This window comes from Dendropsophus ebraccatus, chromosome 5 (genome assembly GCF_027789765.1).
Source record: "Dendropsophus ebraccatus isolate aDenEbr1 chromosome 5, aDenEbr1.pat, whole genome shotgun sequence".
Taxonomy (NCBI): Eukaryota; Metazoa; Chordata; class Amphibia; order Anura; family Hylidae; genus Dendropsophus; species Dendropsophus ebraccatus.
Genome location: NC_091458.1, coordinates 74111361 through 74137002, shown reverse-complemented (window position 1 = coordinate 74137002; position 25642 = coordinate 74111361). Strand labels below are relative to the sequence as shown.

Genomic DNA, 25642 nt, shown 5'->3' with positions numbered 1-25642 from the left:
CTGTGTGAGAGCTGTTCAGTTTCAGACAGCTCCCTTTCAGACAGCTCATGTAAACTACTCCCTATTGGCAACATTGTAGCAACTCTGTAATGAAGAGAGATAATCACAGTGAGTTCATAAGCAACTTGACCACAGAGTAACCCTCCCAGCATTACAAATAAGCTACAATGTTGCAGAAAAAGCCTTCCAGGCACTTGTTCATCAGCAGTCTGGAAGGGAGGAGAAAGGGGAGGTTGAAAGGAGAAACAGACTGAACAGATTTTTTGTGTCCTAAGCAGAAAGCAGTGGCCCAAAACTGAGGGAAGGAGACACATAAGGGAAAGACATGTATGGAATAAATTGTTAGTCTCCCGGATAGAATGATTCATTATATATTTTCCCTAACCGGATAACCCCTTTAACATGTCTGAGGATTTTAAAAGCAGGAAATGACAGTAATGCTTTCAGCATTGGTTGTTAATTATAAGAGCTTGGGTTATTTTTGTATTATTAGCAGGACATTTCATTGCCCCCCCTCTTGTCCAACAATTTTACTTTGATAGTTGCCCTAATCTACTTTTTTGCAAATATGCATTACCGAATCGAGACCAAAAAACTTCAGGTGGTCTACACCAGTTGTACCGTGCCAACATTCACACATCTCCCTGCAGTATTTTGAGGGATGGGGTGATCATCAATTAAAAATATATTTGCAAATCTAACCTTATTGACATAATGGCAGTTTTTAATAATATATCCTATGATGTCTTTATAGAGCGTAAAATGTTCTTTGTAGAAAATTAATTTAGAAAGATCAAGACTATCTGAATTTTTTTAAAGCCACATCTGCACAAAGAGACCTTAAACACGGCTACTGAGATAGCCAACTTCAAACACACATTGCAAGTAATAAATCTAGATGGAATGACATTCTGAGGCATAAAAGTTTGACTATCTTTGGATTTAAGTCACACCGCATCAATCCCTTTTTTCAACACGATTAAAAAATGTATAGCTATTGATCTGAGGAGGTTTGCATTAGTATGCCAGGGATGTCCACACAGAGGGATTGCATTAAAATATCAGACAACCAAATACCTTGAAAATTGACAATAAAAACAAGTTCATGTCCAGACTTTGAAATGTGCACTTGGATTTACTTATTGAGATTCCAGAATCCTTCACAGGTCACCCCAGCCTGATTATGATATGATAAATTTGAGATAAAATCAGCCATTGGAGGAACGCTACTACTTTCTACAAGTCTTGCACTATGATGAAATCCCTGTAGGGCCACTGTTATGCATACCAATAGTTCCATTTTTTCTTACTCATGTTCATTACATTGAAAACTGTGTCTTCATTTATGATTGCATTTATGATAGAAGAGGGCAGCATGCGGAATTAGCACAATTACTTCATAGTCTGTTATTGCACTTGTTTTACTTTTTAATGGGAAATGGATTTTATTTAATGTGACCTGATTACCATTATGATCTGGTCAGTTTGTTACTAATGTGGCCCTGAAGTATGAATTTGCCAACATCTCATTAAAATGCTAATGTGGTCACGTTTGTAATATTAAGCTTAAAGGGAAATTATGCCCTAAAAGATGCAGTTTGGCTGAGAATAATTGCTACATTTATCAATGAGAGGCAGGCATTAAAATAATAGCACTGTTCACTGATACTGCAGTTCCACGCAAAAAGAGCTCATGGTTTTCATGGTGTATGAGCCATTAAGATACGAGCCTTGGTGTGTTCTTGGTTTTCTGGTCGGTAGTTATGACCCTTCTACATAAAAGCTTGAAGAGGTTATCCAGGCTTAGAGAAACATGGCTGCTTTCATTAACAAACAATACCACTCTTGTCTCCAGTTTGGGTGTGGATTTGCAGCTAAGTTTTGTTGAAGTGAATGGAGCTTAATTGTAAACCCCATCCAAACTGGAGACAAGAGTCGTGCTGTTTCTGGAAGAAGACTCACATGTTTTTCTGATCCCGGATAACCCCTTCAAGGTAAACCTGTAAAGCCCCAATTACAGGGGCTTGCTCCACGTTCCCCACTCGCTGCCGGCGCTATTACACGCATCGGCAGCGAGTGGTTGAGATGGGGGGAGGGGCTGCCCAGGTGATCGCTTGATCGTCTAGGCAGCCAATGGCAGAGAAACGACTGCAACGATCAGCCGACATCGTTCACGTTAGCTGATCGTTGTCTTCGTTGATCGTTCCGTGTAATAGGGCCTTAAGGTAATCTATGCTGTCCTGCTAAGAGTAAGAAGAGAAACTGAGGTTTGTGATATATAGGTCCTCATTACACTCATTGGAGAGACCCAAAAGTCCTGAGTACCACCCACACAGCTAGTGGAGTCAAAATGAGCCAAAAATGGTAAGTGAACATAGTTAGGCATTTTTCATAGCAAAGAGGAGTTTGTATAGTAATATCTTACCAGTAGTATATATCTCAACAGTACTTTAGGAGGCGAAACCAATGACAGATTCTCCTCTAAAAAAAGACTGCAGGAGCTTCAGCATGTATATAGTGCTGCTGAGCCTTTATTCTAAATGTTGTTGGAGATCCCGACAGTCATACCCCAAATGGTCCAGAAGTGATGTCAGAGCATTGCTTCATATGGGAAAAAGGGAAATGTATGTGGTGTTACATGATGGTACAGAAATTGTAAAAGTTCAGCAAAGACCTGAATGATGATTTTCATTTTCACAAAACCAAGAACAGAAGACTTATCCGAGAGAAGCAATTACAAGACTCTTGTTTAAATAAAGAACCTGTGCCCAGCTCTTTCTACCCTTGCAATTGAATTTTATATTCCCTTAAAACCATGCCATAATTCAGGATATCTGATAATCTGGCACTCATAAAGTCCCATTACTGCTGGATCAAAAGAGTTTACCAGACTGTTTGACATATTATAATTTCAGTGTCTAAGAATATGTCTTGTAGGCAGCTGGAGTATTGCAAAGTGCGCATGTCGATGAATATAAGGAATAACATCACTATCATTATTTTTTTTATCAGAAAGCTTTTTTTCCTTCCACAAGCAAGACCAGATCTTAAATTTGTAATTCAATTATAGGTTAATGAAGCATTGTAAGCACTATTTATAACTGCATTTTTAAAAAGTCACAAGCCAATTATGCAAAATGTCTATATAACTTTCCTTACCTAGCAATGTAAATAGATTTAACCTTTCTATTAATTACTTGTTCATGCAGAGCTCTGCTTTCAATAATGCAGCATTTCCTGTAATAGCATTATTTTTCAAAGACATGGCTTTTTCCAAATTTACACCATTTTAATGAAAAATGTAACCACTTTCTCTGCCCACTGCTCATTACTAGATCAATATGCTGCAAGCCCCTCTTACATGCGGATGAAATTAATTTCATTATTGCATTTGGCTAGTTCACTCTTCCATTTTCTTACCCATTTCTTCATTCTTTATGATGATGTATGCTAATATAATATTCAATATAATGTTGAAAAAGCCATTATTAGGAGAAATACAACCTTGAATCTCTCCAAAGGACTCAAATGTTAATTTTGTAGATCAAAGGTCTTAAACTTGATATATTCAGCACTGGTTGATACCTAGCATTCTTTCTTTTTGGGGGCTGTATTGCATTTTGGTCATAATTGGACATTAATTGGTGATCGTTTCCACCAACTATTGAGTCTGCCAATGTAGTCAGAGCAATAAAGTTTGTAATGTTGCCCTAGTCTTAAAGTATTTTTTATGTTATCATATTGGCAGGTGTAAAAGTGTAGTAGTGTGTGAAGAAAAGAGTCTTCATAGTGAGATAGTAAAAAGTCACCTCAAGTAAGGAAAAGTTAGGGAAATTTATCTTAGTGTACCTGTCGTCATACATTTCAAAATCCAAATCAACAGTAGATGTGAAATAAAGCAAGTTTGCAATATACTGTCATAATTTTGTTGTTATCATGCAGTAAAACAAAGCTGAACTTACCAGAAATCCAGGTCCACTCTCCAGAAGGCAGATTTTTAGACTTGTGTTTGTTGAAAAAAAGAGACTAAACACAGGAATCCCGGCCAGTACAGAGAGTCACAGCTCCATATGTCCATCAATCACATGACTGACTTCTCTCTGTGTGCGCTCAGATGGCCTGGGATACACAGGACTTCCTGTTTTCTGACTCTTTCAGAAAAAAACATTCAGAAAACAGTAAGTTCTGTGTTTTCCATAAAAGCTAAAAAAAAAAAATAATAATAATAAATGTAAATTGCAAACTTGCTTTATATCACATATCCTGTCGATTTACATTTTGAAAGTTTTAATGACCTCTATACTTTAAAGTGTTCATGTCATTTTAGATAACTTTTCAAAATAAGCTTCCTTGTGTGTACATGAGGGATAGTACTCTTTCTAGCCATAACATAACTGGTATGAGGCATTATTCACCAGGTTTTTGCTCTGGCAACCATATGTATTTTTAGTTGTCCCTGAGATAGTGGGTAAAGCCTAGATGATGATGATTTCTTCACACTGTGCACACAGGGAGGAGAGAATGCTGTTCTTTATCCCTATACACACCCTATAGCAGGAGCACCCTAGAATAGTAATAGACAGTCAGTGTCTCATTCCCCCTCCAATCTTCCTCCCCACCTCTCCAAAGAATTGTCTGGGCAGAATACTGTCTGATCTCACTGAACACAGTACTCTTCATAGTGCCACACAAAGCACCCCTGAGTACAATACTGTCTAACATTGTGCACCTTCATAATGCATCTCCTTAATATGTTACCCCAAATGCTGTGATGCCTTTATTCAATCCGCACACTGTACCCAATGTAAACCGGACTGATTTTTAACAATATCTGTGTGGTTCATAAATTATCAAAAGTTCATAATGATTGGGTCCAACACCACTTTATCCAGTCGTTATGGCTTTTTGAACTTATGATAACTTGTGAACCACAAAAGAGATTAAAAGTCTTATTGAGGTACTAGGTATACATACAGATATTTCATTTTCCCCTTTTTTTCTGAAATAAAAGGGTGTCCTTCTGAGACTTTTGACTCATACTTTTGACTAATATGGATTCTATGTGAGACCATATGCTGGACACAAAAGACCACATAAGACCACAAAGACCTCAAAGACCTCTGAGGAAAAGGGCGGTTTGGAAAACAGTTGGTTCAAGTAGGTTGCGAGATGTAGAGCAGAAGCATAGCACGTTTGGCCTCTCTGTGCAGAATAGTTTTAGTGTTCTTGCTGATATAGATAAAGCTGTTGCTGTTGGAGACATGGCTGCTCAGGTGATTCCCAATCGGGATGTTGTTTTGGATGGGCCACTGAGGGCAGAAGGAAAGGTTAGTAAGAAGAGAAGGCATCTTCTAGTTGGTGACTCGATTGTTAGAGGTGTTGTGGTAGGACAGGAGGAGGATGTGTTTAGAGAGGTGAGATGTCTCCCAGGTGCTACTGATAGGAGACGGAGTGTGAACAATGTGAAGGCTGCTAGTATAGATAGCAAGGTTAATCTGGTGGTTCATCTTGGAACCAATGACTTGTCCCAAGGAGATGTGGATTTGGTTAAAAAGGAATTTCAAACTTTTAGTCTGGAGCTGGGCAAGATAACAGATTCTGTGACATTTTCAGAGGTTTTGCCAGTCTGTAATCAGAACAACAAGGCATGTCGTATCTCAGAGTTTAATGCATGGTTACGGCAGTGGTGTAAGGCAGAAGGTTTTGGGTTTGTTAGTCATAGCTTTTGCAAGTGGTGCAAAAAGGAGATGTTCAAGAGGGATGGTTTGCTCCTATCACACATAGGTACACAGGTACTTGGTGAGGAATTCAAATTGTTTGTGGACAGACATTTAAACTAGATGAAGGGGACAGAAGTATAATAGAGGAGGAGGATTTCTGTCCCCGACCAGTAAAGACAAATAAGTGTATCCGGATTGGTGAAAGCGCAGTGGTTGGTGCTGTAGACACAGTAGTTGGTGCTGTAGACGCAATGGTTGGTGCGGTTATTGGTGCTATAGATGCAATCATTGGTGCGGTTATTGTTGGTAAGGAAGATGCTGTTGGTACAGTAGATGAAGTTGGGAATAAAGGTATTATGAAGCTTAGTAATCTTCGGGTAATGTGTACGAATGCTCACAGCTTAGGAAACAAGATCTGTGAGCTGACGGCCATTATGTCTAGAGATGATTTAGACCTTGTTGCTGTAACAGAGACCTGGTTCAAAGAGTCTAATGATTGGGACATAGTTATACCGGGATATATTTTGTACAGGAAAGACAGAGCAGAGAGAAGGGGAGGCGGGGTAGCCATTTATGTTAGGGATAGTCTTAAATCGACAGTCATTCAAAATACATATAAAGAGCTGGAGACTCTCTGGGTTTGCATGCAGTCCAAAGAGCAATCTTATTAGAATAGGTGTTATCTATAGGCCTCCGGGGCAAAGTGAGGACTATGATAACATGCTGATGGATGAAATTACTAAAATGTCATTAAAGGATGACATTGTAGTTATGGGTGACTTCAACATGTCGGATGTGGATTGGAATATCCCTTCCGCACTTACATGTAAAAGCAAGAATGTAATGGAGGCCCTTACAGGGGCACCTCTAAAACAGCTAGTGAAGTCACCAACCAGAGGAGAGAACATTCTAGATTTAGTATTTACTAATGGGGATCGGGTGTCTGAAGTTAGAGTGAAAGAAAATTTAGGTTCCAGTGACCACCAGTGTTTATGGTTTGACATACGAAATGACTGCGTCCAATCCCATACTACAACAAGAGTATTGGATTTTAGGAAGACAGATTTTAATAAAATGGGGGAGTATTTAGATAAAGAATTAAGAGGGTGGGATAAAACATTGGGAGTGAGCACTCAGTGGGCAGAATTAAAAAATGCCATATTAAAGGCAACTAGACTACATGTACGAGAAGTTAGCAAAAGTAAAAGGAAGAAGAATCCATTATGGTTTACTAGAGAGGTTAAGGCCATTGTAAAAGGAAAAAAGGCAGCGTATAGGAAGTATAAAGAGACTGGAAATTAAGCTGACAGAGAGACGTATAAAATTATACAGAAGGAGGCAAAGCAGATTATAAATGCTGCTAAAGCCTCAAAATAAGAAGAAATGGCAAAATCTGTCACTGCGGGGAATAAAACCTTCTTCAGATATATAAGTGACAGGAAGAAGAAGAAGAAGAATGGCTGCAGCATTACTAAAATAAGTAATGGGGAGAATACGTTTATCGATGAAGATAAGGCGGTCGCTGACTATTTGAAATAGTTCCTTCTGCTCAGTGTTTTCAGAAGGCGGCCTTCACAATCACAGGATGGTTGGACACAGCATTGCCTCCAGTTATATGGGTTCAGCTCCAGTATTTTCAGAGGCTGAAGTTGCAGAGGAACTTGCCCGTTTAAAGCTGAATAAGGCGATGGGTCCAGATGGGATCCATCCCAGGGTTCTTAAAGAACTCAGATCTGTGATTGCTGCCCCCCTGACAGATGTGTATAACCAATCCCTGCTAACAGGAGATGTCCCCGATGATTGGAGAACAGCCAATGTTCTACCAATCCACAAGAAGGGGAATAGAGAAGAGCCCAGTAACTACAGGCCAGTGAGCCTGACATCTGTAGTAATGAAAATGATGAAAACTCTTCTAAAAAAGAAGTTAATGGATCACCTAAGAATCAACAATTTGATGGATCCAAACCAGCATAGCTTTACTGAGGGCCGATCATGTCAGACTAATCTCATTGATTTCTTTGATTATGCCACAAAAGTGCTGGATGAAGGTGGTGCTGTGGATATCGCCTATCTGGACTTCAGCAAAGCTTTTGATACAGTTCCCCATAAAGAGCTGATAGAGAAGTTGGAGAAAATTGGACTTAATCCCTGGATAGTTCAGTGGATTTGTTGTTGGCTGAAGGATAGATATCAGAGGGTTGTTGTTAATGGTGTATATTACAAGCAGAGACTGGTTACAAGTGGTGTGCCACAAGGGTCTGTTCTGGATCCTATTCTTTTTAATGTGTTTGTAAGTGACATAGGAGAAGGGTTGGTAGGTAAAGTTTGTCTGTTTGCTGACGACACAAAAGTGTGCAATAGGGTTGATATTCCTGGAGGTGTCAGTAATATGGAAAACGATTTAGCTTTGCTAGATAAGTGGTCCAAACAGTGGAAATTGAAGTTCAACGTCTCCAAATGTAAGATAATGCACTTGGGGAGGAGGAATCCTCTATCCGAGTATCACATCGGCAGTACTGTGTTGGAAAAGACTTCAGAAGAGAAGGATTTAGGGGTAATGATATCGGACAGCCTTAAAATGAGTCCCCAGTGCAACCAGGGGGTGCGGAAAGCAAATTGTATGCTGGGGTGTATAGCTAGAGGTATAACCAGTAGGAAGAGAGAGATTGTGATCCCACTGTATAGAGCTCTGGTGAGGCCACATCTGGAATACTGTGTCCAGTTCTGGAGACCTCACCTAAAAAAGGACATTGATAAAATAGAACGGGTCCAAAGACGGGCTACAAAAATGGTGGAGGGTGTGAGGCATAAACCATATAAGGAAAGACTTAAAAATTTCAATCTGTATAGTCTGGGGGAAAGAAGGGAAAGGGGGGACATGATTGAAACCTTTAAGTATGTTAAGGGACTAAAAAAACTAAAAAAAAAAAACTGAGCTCAAGAACAAGAGGACACAGTGAGAGATTAGTTGGGGGAAAGATCAGAAGCAATGTGAGAAAATATTATTTTACTGAAAGAGTAGTAGATACCTGGAACAAACTTCCAGCAGTGGTGGTTGGTAAATCTACAATAACAGATTTTAAACACGCCTGGGATAGACATATATCTATCCTAAGATAATAAGAAAGAAAATACTAAAAGGGCAGACTAGATGGACCCAGTGGTCTTTTTCTGCCGACAATCTTCTATGTTTCTATGTTTCAGGCAGTGGTTTTATTTATTTATTTATTTTTGCAGAACTTATATTTTGTGTGTATATTTATAATGTTTCACCAACATAAAAAATAACTAAATTCAGTTGTTTTACAAGTAGCTTGTTTACATTGGTTGCTACAAACTGACTTTATAAGAGTTTTCTCAAGAGTCAAGTTTGGAAGAGTCCTTGGTCTATTTTTTCATGTAGAAGTGATAGTCAAGTGGTGGAAGCGTTCACATCATCTGTATGAACAATATAAGGTTGTGAAGTGGACTCGTGATCCATCATCTGCCCACTCCACAGTATGTTGAGATTTTAGTCTACATTAATGTTTCATCTATATTGGAAAATCTATAACGCGTAATGTTTGCCATAAAGCTGGAGTTTAATTTTACAGGTACATAAGATGTATTTTCTAGCGGCTCTTATATACTCAGATGTTATCTTTGAAACCTCAGTAAAACATTAGTCAGGTAAACTAGCCCTCTGTACATGAACTAACCTAATCTGATATCTTTACTTGTAGTATGTATTACTGTACTGTATGTATTAGATGTCTGTAATATGTATTCTATGTGAGACCATATGCTGGACACTGCTGTCAAAGTAAATATTCTGCTAGGAAATAATGTCCAGTTTTAACAAGTCCTACTTAAACAGCACACATTTTCTTTTATGATTGAAGATTTTCTTTCCTGTTTTCCTGTAACCAAACAGTGGACGCACTATTGGTAATTGTCAAGATTGTGTGTAAAATACTCATCCATCATTGTGAGCCCCTGGTCAGAAAATGACAATGCAGTAAATATCTTCAGCAACCACCTTTTAATGTACAATCTGTTTTCAGTTGGAATTTTCAGCTCTCGCATAAACCACACTGTCATGAGTGACTGCCTGTGCTCCAAAGTCATTACTATTGAGATGATAGGACATCTTTCAGACGATAACCGAAAAACTTTAAATGTCATATCAAGTTTCTGAAGCCATTTTCAATCCCCCTGCTCAAGGTTGCCTGAATATTGAATATGGTTGCAATAAGAAGGCTGCATATCTTTGGAAGGGATCATTCTTGAAAATGAGCACTAACCATTTGAGGAGTCGGCGGCAGAAAGTCACTTAATCATGAGCCAGTGTGGCCGTCTTTTTCCTCACTTGTGATAAGTCAAGATCATTGTCTCTTAATAGTCGCTTTCTAGAAAAAGATCACAATGTAGGAAAATAGATTTCCTGGGAACATTAAACTGCAGTGCTGATTTCATTGCAAATGTAAAGTTTCCTCCCGACACTAAGAGTTTATAACCAGGAAGACAAGCCTGCATATTCTTTGTAATAAATGCAAAAGAAAATAAAATATATTTACTTCTGATGCGTTCTCTTTATCAGGCCTATTTTATGTGCAAATGCAAATTACCCTGATAAAGATGTATTACTGCTATCAATATCCTCCCCTCTCGGGCCGGATCAGCTATAAACAACTACTTTACAAAATCGCTTCTTTCTAGAGACTGTCCTTTTAATACCAGTATATATTTTCCTGTGATTTTTTTTTTTCCTTTTATGCTAGAGCACTTAAAGTATATTTTTGCCTTCCCTCCTCCTTTCAGCTTCAGCCCTAAATTACCTTTTGCGTGTTCTATAAATTGGAAATATAATGCAATGTATGGTTGAAATGTAATTCAATTTAATAACCTAGCATTTTCTTTTCTTCTAATTTTCACAGAAAACCAAAAACCTCAATTTGAGAGATCACGATCACGACCAAATATCCACTCTACTACTGCAAGGGCTCCAGTTGCTAAGGAACTCAGCTATGAGTTGGAATCTCATGTTTCTGCAACAAGAAGCAAGGTTATCAGTAAAAAAGAGGTGTGCAACCCAGAAGGGCACAAGGACAAAGGGACGGGTCACGGTACTGCTGTAAAGGCAGAGTCCATTCCAGAAGTCGAAGCTTTACTTGCAAGACTGCGGGCTCTCTAACAAAGTGTTGTGCGCTTTCCTGCTTTATTCAAAAATAAAAATATAAATAAAACCCTGAGAGACAAACTGCAAGTAACCAACGCAGCCTGTGCAACCTCTAGCATTCCATCACTTATTTACATGGGTTTTTGTAGCCCCATATACATTCCCTTTGAAGCCCCATGCTTATAAATGCTAAACATACAGCGATTATTAGTTTCCAACTCCAGCACTGCAGGACAAGGCTTTCTGGCTAATGCTTCCGGCTGGCTATAGATGCGTCTACTTTTAGCTTTGCATGGCATGCAACTATGCTACAAGAGTTAGTAGTAAAGTGCCATAGCAACAACAGCATGTACACTTAGCTCGCTTTAGAATGAAGGGATCCTGAAGAGGAAACCTTTAATCCAATAAACACATACTTGGCCTTTATCATTAAAAATTGGCTTTCGAGGTATCCACAACTGTTCTTTCCTGTGCCCTATAATCAAAGAGCTGATAGGATGGAGATTAAGTACTCCCACTCTATATCAGAGTACATGGAACTACCATTATTTCCATTGCTTTATAACAGGTACCGTGTGGTTTTGGGAGATAAAAAAACAAACAAACAAATGGTCCTGCATTAGAACCCTCACTAAGGTAGATTGTGCCGAGGTATATTATGTCTTTTAGGGGTCCTATTATTATATTGCCACAAAGTCACAGGTTATATTGTTAAGATGATAAGTAAAAGTGCAATTCCTTCTATTTCCTCTTTGCATATATTGCAGAGGTAATATACAGATAAAAGCACTTTCAACAACCTTAGAATTTTAGTAACTCCTTAGCAATTTAAATTTGACATTTTTTTCAATGTTTTTCGTATTACTACTTTGTTATATGTTGTTTGAATATTGCTTAAAGGTGTGGCTTCCCTTCTTACCATCATTTTATTACTCAAATACAGATAAATTCTATCTCTTTATTTTTTTGACTTTTTTTTTTTTTTTTTTTACTGATTCTTCATTACCTCCTGTTTATATTCCAGAGCTGCATTCACAATTCTGGTGACTCCTATTAATCCTAGCTTACAGTTTGTTGACAGATGCAGCTAAGCACTGCAGTCTGGTTTTAGTTTTTGGACTTGCCATATTACTCACTAGGTTACTGTATGTTAGGTATAATAATAATTTACAGGTTGGAAACAAATGCATGATTTGGAAAGATGCTGAACAAACAATAGATGCTTAGAAAGTGAGCCTATCTGTATGTAGAATTGTGATTGCTGTTGAAGCCTATAGTAAAGGCTGTAACTCTGGATTAGAACATGATAACCTAGGCAGTTGTTTGTACAATTACTAGAATGCAGCCGATGTTGCTGTGTACACTGTAGTATGTTGAAGGTGAAGCCACACTTATTAGACAATCATTTGTTGTAAAAATTTGCTTGTAATTCTTCTGTCTACTAAATATATAGGGGGAAATTTATCAAACATGGTGTAAAGTTAAACTGGCTCAGTTGCCCCTAGCAACCAATCAGATTCCACCTTTCATTTTCCAAAGAGTCTGTGGAAAATGAAAAGTGAAATCTGATTGGTTGCTAGGGGCAACTGAGCCAGTTTCACTTTACACCATGTTTGATAAATCTCCCCCAAAGTTTTCAATGTTTTGATAACGCACATTGCATATATATTTATTATATGTCCAACTTATCTATACCAAAGTACACATTTTCTATATGTAAACTGCAATATATATGCTAGAGCAAGCAATCTGCTTTTAAGGTGACATGCTTTACAAATTTGGATTGATATTAAAGAAGCAGAACTTATAAATATTAGTTACATTAGCACAACTCTCACACTTTATTAGACATAACTGAGAACATGTTGGTGTTAATGAAGCAGATAGAAATTTAAAAAAGCAAAAGCAGAGTTTCTCTTACCCTCTGTCAAAGCTGGCATTCTCAGTCAAGGGTGAAGAGCACACATAACAGGTCAACAAGTCCAACGCTGGGCAAATATTCCACATGGTATTAAATGACTTGTTTTAAACCTTTAAAGCACTTAGCAATTGCCGTCTGACAAGATGTCACTACACACCACAGCTTGCAGCTGAAAACACATTAGTTTAGTTTATTATATATTTGTGAGAAATAAGGTAATATATGGCGTAATCTTGATTGTAGGGAACATTGCCTTCTTTTAAGGAGCATTTCTGCTATAAATATTTTTATATGCCAATCTGGATCTTCTCATACTGCCGTCATTATTTTACAAGTCTTGCATTTTTTATTACCATAGTGCATTACATTCTATAAACACTACATGTTTATTATTGAAATTGCTATTAAACTTGCAAATACCTCATCCATTTCACTCCTCCGTCCACCCTTCTTATACAGCACGGGTTGTGTCATGCTCTTTCTGAACAATACTCAAAGAGCGCTCCTAATGGGCATGCGGGTCACCTTTAATGAGGCCTTGTGATTTCTATGCAGTTAATATAATCTGCTGTAGTAACATTGTGCCTGATTGTTATCTAAAAAACTGCTCTGAAAACCACATGAAAAAGTCTTACAGTAAATGTTGTAAACATCACCAGGAATGAGCGCGGCTAACATTTACTTAAGTCAGGGTTATAATTTCATAGCTGACCACTGTAAATATTAATGTCAAATAAAGAGAGGAGTTTGCTACATACCTGGCCTATGTCTTGTTCTTTTACTAAGTGTGTTCAGAACTTTGTTTTATAAAGTCAACAGAATAAATGGGTAACTTCGCTTGAGAGAGAATTTAGATTTGAAAAAAGCCTATTACCCTTTCAGTAACACCATTGTAAATGTACATTCCTGGACTTGCAGGCTAAAAGGAAGAGGAGAAACAGCCCCGGGCCCTAAGTGTTTAAAAAAAAACAAAAAAAACAAAAAAAAAACAGGAATGGTTTGTAACCTTTTGGTCTTTTCTGTTGCAGCTTACATCAGTGAAGCTATTTCCTCTTTTGGAACTATGAAGCCCTTAGCGACCCATAATGTACCTGGTGTATGGTATGCTGCTGCTAGGGGGGTTCAGAGAGGTTTAGACCCCACTCTGGACCATGCAGCTTCTGACTACTGTCAGCAGCTGGGGACTGTGGCTATAAACCAGCATGGCCAATCGCTGCACCCGACTTATTAACCATTTAAATGCTGCTGTCAAAACTGACAGGGGCATTTAAATGGCTATAAAAAGCCTTCCCTGGTGTCTAGAAGTGGGATCGTCGAGGAGAGATCACTGCTTCTGTCCGGGCCTCAGCGTTGCATTGACAGACGTCTTTTTTTTTAGGGGGGGGGGGAGGAAATACTATGGAGAGAACAGCAGATGAGGGCTTAGTATTGAGGGGCTGTTGGCATTATTGCTGTTAGGGGCACAGCGGGGGGTACATTATTTGTAAGTAGGTCTCAGCAGAGGGGCACTATTACTATGAGAGGCATAGCAGGGGTACGATATTACTATAATCATTTAAATGTCAGTGACAGGAGCTGCACTCCTTTCACTATCTGATTGGGACCCCCGCAGTGTGACTGTGGGGGTTCTTATTATTCTGACTGACTGCTGAAAGTCTCTTACCTTCTTCATGGCAGTCAGATCAGCGATCAATGCATAGAGTCTGTCACAGGCAGGCTTTATGCAATGATCACAGATAACACTGATCTATGCTAGAGACTGCACCAGATGTGCCCAGCATTCCCTCTATCATTATTGTGTGTGTATCTTATGGACACACACGCAGATGAATGATTGAGGCTTTAGGGCACATCTGTTGCAAGCAGTGTCTCTGTACCATGCTGCCTGCACCAGAAGATGACAGAAGAGAAGCTGCTGGGCAGTGGGTGACAGGTGAGTTGATTTGTTTTGTCTTTCTTCTGGTATGGGCACTGCATGGAGGGGGCATATAAGAATGAACTGGGGCACAGCAGAAAGGGAGCATATAAAAAAATATATGGGACACGGGGGGATATAAAAAATCGTAATAAAGAAGATAGGTTGGCACTTCCAAGAGTAAAACTTTGTCTTTATTCAAGGTCCATTAAAATCAATATTACAAGTCCACAAACATAAAAAGCAGATGCACGATCTGACGCATTTCTGGCCATTAGCCCTTAATCATAGAATCTATAAGCAAGGGCTTACGGCCAGAAAGGGATATGAATTTTAATGGACTTTGAATAAAGACAAAAAGTTTTACTCTTGGAAGTGCCGACTTATCACCTTCATTACATTACATTGCTGTTGGGGAGTTAGAAGCCATCAAGTTGAGCACCTACCAGCTGAGCCGAATGAATTTTACCTTACATATAAATTATATGGGGCACAGTGGGGGAATATCAAAAGTATGGGAGGCAGAGTGGGAGCATAGAAAAAGTATTTGGGCACAGGGTGCATATAAATGGTATATGGAGTACAGAGGGGATATATAAATTATATGGAGAACAGAGGGGCATATAAAAACTATGGATCACAGAGGGGGTATATAAACACTATATGAGGGCACAGAGGGGGAATATCAAAAGTATAGGGGGCAAAGGGGGGATATATAAAAAGTATATGGGGCACAGATGGGACCTATAAAAAGTATAGGGGGCATATAAAAGTATATGGAGAACAGAGGGGCATATAAAAACTATGGATCACAGAGGGGGCATATAAACACTATCTGGGGGCACAGAGGAGGCCTACATACATTGTAGGGGGCACAGAAGAGGCATATATAAACTATGAGGCACAAAGGGGGCTATGTATACCATATGGGGCACAGAGAGAGCCTATTATATGGGGCATTAAGTGAGTGGGCATTATTACTGTTTGGGGCAATACAGAAGTTTGTATAGAGGTGAGGGTGGTGCCAAAGCCAGGAGTGTAAAATGTTTTTTTCTGGGAGATCCTGTGGAGACAAGTTGTGCCCAGGAGAACTCTTCATGATGGACGGACCAGATTGGGAAAAAAAAAAAAGAAAGTAAATGACTTCGATCAGAAAAGACGTCACCTTTGAGTCTTTCGGTGTAACTACAGTTTAATCATTTATATGGGGGAGGAGAGTGAGCATGCAATCAGGTTATTGGGACCTAGGCACATCCCTTGCACTGGGGCGCTCTGTGTCCACCCCTGCTGAGATGAGCTTCTCCTTGGCTAATCACTGTCTCTATTACACAGGGGGATATCTGCCTGATTTGGCAGATAATCTCTCCGTATAATAAGACCCTAATACCGCTGATCTGTGTATTCCGTATTCCTAGACTTCAAGGAGGGATAATGGTAACTTCACAGTGACATGAGAGTTGGCAGAAGTGACAACAGATCCTCTTTAATTGTTCTATATTCTGCCTGTGACTATTTGTCTGTTGTATTCTCTTTTATAGTCTGCAGGGTGATAATACTCCACAGCATCTGTGTAGACCTGATATCTGATGGCTATATAGTCAGTGTATGGCAGTATATTGATTATAATGGTAGTGTACACTTATTTGTCTTATTACACGGGGTGACAAGAGGGAGCAAGCGAGTGCTGACCTGTCAAGTCAGTGCTCCCTTGCTCTTTGTTCCCCCGCTTGCTTCCGGCGATATTACATGTGTCAGTAGCGAGTGGTCAAGCGCCAGATCGTAGCCTGGGTGATCGCTAGATCGCCTGTGCACCCATAGAAGATAGCGGAGGTCTCCTATTCCACGGAGCGACGGCAGCATTTCGCTGCCATCAGGATTGTTTATTTTTCAGTGTGTTGAAAGACAACGATCAGCCGTCATCATGCATGTCGGCTGATCGTTGTCTTCTATCACGCAAAGCGATTATCGTCAGTAACAGTTGGTATCGGCCGAATACAGACGATAATGGCTGTAATAGGGCCTTCAGCAGGGAAAGATGCTTTATAACAAAGAAGCATTGTTATCTGATAAGATATGTTACAAAGTTTCTAGAATTCTCTTGTACTTGATCTATGCAAAGTTTGTTGAAACAACCGTGCCTATTTAAATTTTTGTCTAATCATAGAATATAAGAAGAAATATATTTTTATGCCTATCTGTTTGATATTCTTCTATGTGTAATAACTGTATTTGGGATATCCAACCCGCTGTATATTTTCCTTTTTTTTTTCCCTCACAGCTCTATTAAAATGTGAAATTTCCAAACAATAAATAGGTGAAAAGAACACCAGATTTATGTGTTTCTGAATATAATGGCTTGCAATTGTTTGAATTTGAGAATTTCACATTTTATGTTCTGCATTAGTTATTTAAATATTCTTCTTATCATGTCAGTGTACATTAATCCACACTAACTCTTCAGGAATAAATAATTTATTTGATGTTACAGTTAATATTCTCTGATATATCAATCCTGTCTCTTATGTGGGTGTCTTTTTATAACTCAGATTAATAGTGGTTCTATACAACATAGAAGCTGCAGAGAGAATAACCTCCCGAAACCCTGAGTGGGTATGTATTACTAATTTTTTATATATATTTCATTGCTTGGAAACTAGACCTCCTGACAGAATGCTTTAATGTATTCTATTCAAACTTTTCAATACAAAAAACATCTAAAAATAAGTAATGACAAAATCAGTGTTAGCTGAACTTTGTAACTAGGCTTAGGGGGACATTTATGAAATCTGCGCCACTGATATACACCAGCCATATCCCCCACCCGCCCATCTTCAAGGTGGTGTTATGGATGCATCTCAAGAGTGCTGTCATATTGACTGTCTTTGCCCTTATAGTATCAGGTTATATACAGACAGTCAATATCACGTTTTGACCAAGTTCTTGTTACCAAGGGCTTATCTTATGTGGTCAGGTGTCCGGCCTGACAGCAGTCTAACACACAGCGCAGAGCTGAGACATAGGAGGGTAGGTAAGATAAATAATTTTCTTACCTCCTTGGAGCTGCAGTCTCCCGCCAAGTCTGCGCCAATTGTTCCTGAAATTCAGACTATTCTTGCCAAACTAATTCAACACCTATACAAATATTTGCACCAGTTCTACAGTACTGATAGGATGTCCAACATGTCTCTAATAAATTGGCCATTCACTGTATGAGATGTGATAGCAGGTCATAAAGTAGTAGTACTAATTAGTGTTATTATGAAGTTCAAAAAGTATTTTGGGGAAGTCATATGAACACATAATCTCTTCAATATAATATATCGTTATTGGGTTTCAGCTCCTTTTTTTCTTACACCGAGCTCTTATTCAACTACTTACCTTCATATTGTGGTAAATAAAAGGGTTATCCAGCGCTACAAAAACATGGCCACTTTCTTCCAGAGGCAGCACGACTCTTGTATCCAGTTCTGGTGTCGTTTGCAATTAAGCTCCATTCACTTCAATGGAACTGGGTTACAAAAACCTGCACCGACACTGGAGACAAGCGTGGTGCTGTCTCTGGAAGAGAGTGGCCATGTTTTTGTAGCGCTGGAGAACCCCTTCAAAAAGGACCTGTAGACTGTCCTGGCCTGTTTAGTGTGTGTTTTCAATACCTTAACAATTTTTTTTTCATTCCTTTGTGTTGTGCAAGTTCTGTTATCCCTTATAGAAATGTATGAATAAGTTGACATCTGGGCATCATTATTTTCCTTGTCAAATAGATGTTGCCATGGCAGGTCAAACACTGTTGGCACTAACTGGACATTGTCAGACAGTATAGGGACACTTACCAATTGAAAACACCCAATTCATTCATACATTTCTTGTGAGAAGACCAGAGGAATGGGATGTGTCTAAGTAAGTTCTAAAATTGTATTATGAGGAATGCAAGTATGTATGTATTAAAATGGACAGTTCACAATGGTTGACAGACCCTCTTTTAATTATCAGGTACATATTATAGGCTGGGTTCACACTACGTATATTTCAGTCAGTATTGTGGTCCTCATATTGCAACCAAAACAAGGAGTGGATTAAAAACACAGAAAGGATCTGTTCACACAATGTTGAAATTGAGTGGATGGCCGCCATTTAATGGCAAATATTTGCTGTTGTTTTAAAACAACGGCTGTTATATGGCGGCCATGCACTCAATTTCAACATTGTGTGAACAGATCCTTTCTGGGTTTTTAATCCACTCCTGGTTTTGGTTGCAATATGAGGACCACAATACTGACTGAAATATACGTAGTGTGAACCCAGCCTCAGGCCCCAATGATTAAAACAAGTGGAATACAAATTGCATTAGTGTGAGGCAGTCCTAAAATCATTGGTATCTTTTTAAATAATGCATATATTTAGTACAGATGGTCAAATTCAGAACCATTGTGCTATACGACAACACCTGCCACTTTTATAGCCTTTATCATTTCAGTAGCATTGATTTAATTTTCTCTGTGAATGAAATGAATCATTGGTTTGCATTAAAGATGCTTAAAGTTACATGTTTCCTTTACCTGGGACATTTATTACTACATGTTTTTTATCTTAACCCTTTAAGGACATGGCCCATTTTCGTTTTTACGTTTTCGGTTTTTCCTCCTTGTGTTTAAAAGGTCATAGCACTTGCATTTTTCCACCTAGAAACCCCCATGACCCCTTATTTTTTGCGTCACTAATTGTACTTTGCAATTACAGGCTGAATTTTTGCATAAAGTACACTGCGAAACCAGAAAAAAATTCGAAGTGTGGTGAAATTGAAAAAAAAAACGCATTTCTTTTATTTGGGGGAAATGTGTTTTTACGCCATTCACCCTGGGGTAAAACTGACTTGTTATGCATGTTCCTCAAGTCGTTACGATTAAAACGATATATAACATGTATAACTTTTATTGTATCTGATGGCCTGTAAAAAATTCAAACCGTTGTTAACCAATATACGTTCCTTAAAATCGCTCCATTCCCAGGCTTATAGCGCTTTTATCCTTTGGTCTATGGGGCTGTGCGAGGTGTCATTTTTTGCGCCATGATTTGATCTTTCTATCGGTACCTTGATTGCCCATATACGTCTTTTTGATCGCTTTTTATTACATTTTTTCTGGATTTGATGCGACCAAAAATGCGCAATTTTGCACTTTGGGATTTTTTTGCGCTGACGCCGTTTACCGTACGAGATCAGGAATGTGATTAATTAATAGTTCGGGCGATTACGCACGCGGCGATAGCAAACATGTTTATTTATTTATTTATTTGTTTACTTTTATTTAAAACCTGGGAAAAGGGGGGTGATTCAGACTTTTATTAGGGGAGAGGGCTTTTTACTATTAACAACACTTTTTTTTTTTTTTTTACACATATACTAGAAGCCCCCCTGGGGGACTTCTAGTATATACACTGTGATCTCTCATTGAGATCTCTGCAGCATAGATATGCTGCAGAGATCCATGAGATCGGCACTCGTTTGCTTTCGGCTGCTGCAGCCGGAAGTAAACGAGTGCCGAGCCGAGGACGGCGCCATCTTGGACGCGTCCCCGGCCGGCATCAGTAACGGAGATCGCTCCTCCGGGACAAGGTCCCGGAGGAGCGATCTCCCCCACTAGACACCAGGGAAACGTTGCCTCCGGTAATCGGAGGCAGCTGTCAACTTTGACAGCTGCCTCCGATTAGCTAATTAGCGGGCACGGCGATCAGACCGTGCCCGCTAATAGCGGCGGTCATGGGCTACACGCGGCACCCGGGATCGCGGCACTTCAAAGCGGGGCCGCCGCGCGGCCCCGCTTTGAAGTGCAAGTGAGGACATAGGACGTACCGGTACGTCCTATGTCCTTAAGAGGTTAAAGGGGTTATCCGGCGATAAAAAATTATTCACAGAATAACACACATTACAAAGTTATACAACTTTGTAATGTATGTTATGTCTGTGAATGGCCCCCTTCCCCGTGTCCCCCCACCCCCCACCCGTGTACCCGGAAGTGTGGTGCGCTATACATACCTGTCACGTGCCGACCACGGTCTCCGATCCTCAGCAGTGACGTCTTCTTCGGGCGGCCAGCGGATCTTCCCGAGTGCTGGCCGCCCTCTGCAGCGTCATCCGAAGCTCAGCCGCGATTGGCTGAGCATAACTGTGCTCAGCCAATCGCGGCTGAGCGGCTGGTGACGCGGCCACGTCCTCAGCTGTGATTGGCTGAGCACAGTTATGCTCAGCCAATCGCGGCTGAGCTTCGGATGACGCTGCAGAGGGCGGCCAGCACTCGGGAAGATCCGCTGGCCGCCCGAAGAAGACGTCACTGCTGAGGATCGGAGACCGTGGTCGGCACGTGACAGGTATGTATAGCGCACCACACTTCCGGGTACACGGGTGGGGGGTGGTGGGACACGGGGAAGGGGGCCATTCACAGACATAACATACATTACAAAGTTGTATAACTTTGTAATGTGTGTTATTCTGTGAATAATTTTTTATCGCCGGACAACCCCTTTAATGTTTGCTAATAATGCTGCTCTTTATGCTAAAGACTTGGACACTGCTGGGTTTATACAGGTTAGTCGCTGATGGGTCCTGCGTAAATTATGCACCAAACACCTCATCCTACTTTATGCCCTCAGTTAGTTAGCTTGGGAGCTATCAGCATATTGGCCCACTGTTCACCCTCCTATACCTCAGGCCTATAAGTCATGTCTCCAGTATAGATGCAATGTCGTCAATGAATTTGCCTGTGCAGACCTGGTTACTGCCTACAAGTGAACTGTGGCTTACAGTTCTGTGTGCAATGTGAGTGAATGGGGTTTGGGAATTTTTCTTTTTCACACAATTTTTTGGGGCCTCTTTGGGGTAAATTAAAGAAGAACACCAAGCTGGGGTGATTTTTGGCAGAGTACTGGAGACGATGAAAGAAGTAATACGCTCTCACCTCCCTTTTTTTTTTTTTTTTTTTTTAAATCAGATAATTTTTATTCAGATTTTCCAGACATACAAATTATAGACAAACATTTAGAAAGGTAATGCTGTGAAATTTCAGAAAGTACAGTCATATATTACAAGCATGTCTCCTCATTTCTTCATCACTAAGTAAAATAGTTATGCTATAGCTCTCTCTAATACTGTGCAATTTCCAGCTAGTATCTCAATATAGACAAACAGAAGGAAAAAAAAGAAAAAGAAAACAACAGAACAAAACAAGGGGAATATATACATGTATAATCATACACATATATATTGGCAAAGCTAAAACAGGGAACTAGAATAAACATCTAACAGTGCGCACACGTGGTTTGGACTAGAAATCATCTCAGGGCATAAGGAGTATTTGGCAACAAAGATATATTCATGGTGAGATCTTGGAGTCTGGCCGGTGGGGCTAATACCTCTAGCAATAGGAAGCCATACTGGTCTACCGATTCGCCAGTTGGTACAGCATAATCTGGATAGGGTTTCTACAACATTCCCAGAGTGCTCTCGATGGCAGGCCTGCCGTGTCTATCCAGCGTCCCCAGATTTTTTCAAACTTGTGCGAACACTTCCTCCTGATATAGACCCCTCTTTCCAGTCTAATAATATTATTCATTTTATTAATGAATTCTTGCACCGTGGGAGAGTCTGTCTGAATCCACCTGGAAGCTATGACTTTTCGGGCCTGATATAGCATTCTCTGTATCGCAATTTTGTCTGTGTCCTCAATGTTTGGGAAATCAATGATCCCGAGTACGCAGGTTTTTGGGGCCATGGGGGTGGTGAAACCATATATTCTCTCAATTATACCTGCCACTCCCTTCCAAAATTCTTCTAATTGGCTGCATTCCCACATCATATGTAGGAGAGAAGCGTTTTCCGACTTGCACCTCGGGCAGTCAGCAGAAGGCCAGGCTCCAATTTTATATAGAAAAACCGGAGTTTTATATGCCCTATGCAATAAGAACAGTTGTGAAAGCCTCTGCGACTCACTTAAGGACACTATAGTAGGGAGTTCCAAGACATCGTTCCAGTGTTCATCAGACAGACTGCCCACATCATTTTCCCATTTTTCCCTTATTGTCAATGGAAATCTAGTGAGGTGTTCCTGTAAAAGTTGGGCATACAATGTTGAGATCAGACCCCTAGCCGAGTCACCTTTAGATATGTAATCCAGTACTGTGTGGGATGTAATTCTGAGCTGTGTCTGCCGGGCCTGGGCCTGACAGGCATGCCTTAATTGGAGGTATTGAAAAAATCTGGTATTTGGGATGTCAAAAGTAGTGCGTATGTGTTCAAAGGTGACAATTTCTCCATTTAGCAGAATCTGAGACAGAAACAGCACTCCCTTATCTTCCCACGGGGAGAACCCTTCCAATTTAAAGAATTCTGCCAACAGGGGGTTACGCCACAGAGGTGTGAAGTTGGTAGGGCCGACCAGGTCGAGCAGGGACTTTGCTTTTGCCCATACCTTAGCCATTAGTGCCAGTGTCGGGAGTGTCCTTCCCTCCCATTTAGTTTCTCCCGTCTCCAGGGCCATTATAGGTATCCTATGCCCACTCAACCACCTGACTAGTGATCCTGTCTGTCCGTCAAAGCCTATTGTACCCCATCCCCTAAAATGCTGTAATTGGGAGGCTATAAAATAGATATAGGGGTTTGGGAGGGCCAGGCCTCCTGCGTTTTTTGGTCTTTGGAGCGTCTCAAGTTTAATTCTTGGCGTCCCCTTGTGCCACACCAGGTCACGGAATATACCCTGGATCCTATGAAAGAGACGCAGGGGAATCCAGACCGGTGAATTGTGAAGAACATACAGTAACTGTGGCATGAAGATCATTTTTAACAGATTACCCCTTCCTATAGTGGACAGTGGAAGCCTACACCACGTATCCACCTTCAATGTAAATCTAGAAAGTAGGGGTGTCAGATTTTTAGCGATAAAGTCCACTATGGAAGGGGTAATTATGAGTCCCAAATATTTGAACTCAGTTACAACTTGTAATTTAGTGGCGGTCGTCAGTCCATCTGTCGGAAACGGTTTTAGGGGCAGGATAACCGATTTAGTCCAGTTTATGGATAGTCCTGATCGTGTCCCAAATTCCTCAATTATGGACATAATGGCAGGGAGGGAGGTGAGCACGTTGCCAACATACAGGAGCATATCATCGGCATATAGCGACACACGCTCCTCCATGTTGCCCCTGACAAATCCCTGAAAGGCTACAGATTCTCGGAGTATGCAGGCAAGCGGCTCTATAGTGATTGCGAAGAGGAGGGGTGACAGAGGGCAACCCTGCCTTGTACCCCTCCCCAGCGCAAACCCCTCAGATAGGCCCCCATTAGCCCGTATTTTTGCTCTAGGTTGTGAGTACAGTAGCTGGACCCATTTCAGGTAAATGGACCCAAAGCCCATTTTTTTCATGACAGCCCATAGGAAGGCCCACTCGACGCTGTCGAAAGCCTTCGCAGCGTCGAGTGAGACCACCGCCGGACACTCCGCCTCTCCCGCCCCCAGCTGAATATTCATGTGTAAACGGCGCAAATTGAGGGCCGTTGATCTGTCCGGCATAAAGCCGGACTGATCTCGGTGTATCAGAGATGTAATTACTTGCGCTAACCTGTTAGCCAGTGCCCGGGCCAGCAATTTAACATCATTAGTTAGGAGGGATATGGGCCTGTAGGATCCCGGCTCCCTTGGGTCTTTGCCAGGTTTTGGAATCACAACTATAGTGGCTTCTCTCATGGTGGGGGGCAGTAGGCCATCTCTCAGGGAGTCCTGGTAGACCTCCAGCAGGTGGGGCAGTAAAACAGCTTGGTGCTTTTTGTAGAACTCGGCTGGGAGGCCGTCACATCCAGGGGCCTTCTCATTAGAGAAGGACTTAAGCGCCTCCTCTAACTCCTCAACTGTCAGGGGCTCGTCCAACAGTTCCCTCTGTTCAGAGGTCAGTCTGGGAATGCTCTCACCTCCCTAGGGAATCTGGGATGTCACTGGCTACGGCCACTGACTGTCTGAATGGGCCTAGCATGTCACGTCCCAGGTCCCTATTCAGACCTAGAAGCGCCCAGGACCGGGGAACCAGAGCTGTGGGATACCAGCACTGGAACAGGGGTGGTAAAAGCATGTTACTACTTTCATGCTCCCCCTTCCCAGCACTCTGCCAAAAATAACCCCAGTCCTGAGTTCTCCTTTAATACTGTTGTGGGCACTATGGGGTCCTTTATCATAATAATTTTGGGCCAATATTTGGCAGTTATTTTTGGGGCAGTATGAGGCCATTATTAATGTTGGGAGCACTACGTCTGGCACAGTTATTTTAGGAACAATGGGGGGTGCTATTACTTTCGGAGCCACTCTGGTTGAAATTTTATACCAGGGATGCTATGTATATTTACTTTTTAAAAAACAATTCTGGCCACTATTTGGGTTGTTTAGTACAACCGTTTATGGCTGACACGGCGTTGCATTATTTTTGTCATGGACGGCATCCTAAAGGCATGTGCATTGATGGGGCACTATCTTTTTCGCATCTGTGTTAGCAGCATTGCCTGTGGCAAATTTTTTAAGGCATAAGTTTTATTCAAAGATCATTTTTGTGCTGATTATTTTTGTGCTTTAGTTTTGCCACAATTCTGTCTGCAGTTCTATGTTTAACCCCTTAAAGACAGAGCCAATTTTGATTTTTGCACTTCCGTTTTTTTCTCCTCCTTGTGCTCAAAAGGCCATAGCAGTTGCATTTTTTCACCTAGAAACCCACATGAGCCCTTATTTTTTGCACCACTAATTGTACTTTGCAATGACAGGCTTAACTTTTTCATTAAAAACACTGCAAAACCAGAAAAAAAAAAAGTGTGGTTAAATTGAAAAAAACAACAACTGATCTCTTATTGAGATCTATGCTGTGGAGTTATACAGCATAGATCAATGAGATAGGCACTCGTT

The 25642-nt window shown here is 40.6% G+C and overlaps 1 protein-coding gene across 5 annotated transcripts in view; it reads left to right on the top strand.

Annotated features, from left to right (window-relative positions):
• DIAPH3 (diaphanous related formin 3) overlaps positions 1 to 12373 on the top strand; it is a 582937-nt gene extending 570564 nt beyond the window's left edge. For all 5 annotated transcript variants that reach the window (XM_069970593.1, XM_069970591.1, XM_069970592.1 and 2 more), the window contains one exon: positions 10637 to 12373. In XM_069970593.1, the coding sequence (XP_069826694.1) occupies positions 10637 to 10893 (257 nt within the window). In that variant the 3' untranslated portion in view covers positions 10894 to 12373. The remainder of the gene's footprint in view (positions 1 to 10636) is intronic.
• The last annotated feature ends 13269 nt before the right edge of the window (positions 12374 to 25642 follow it).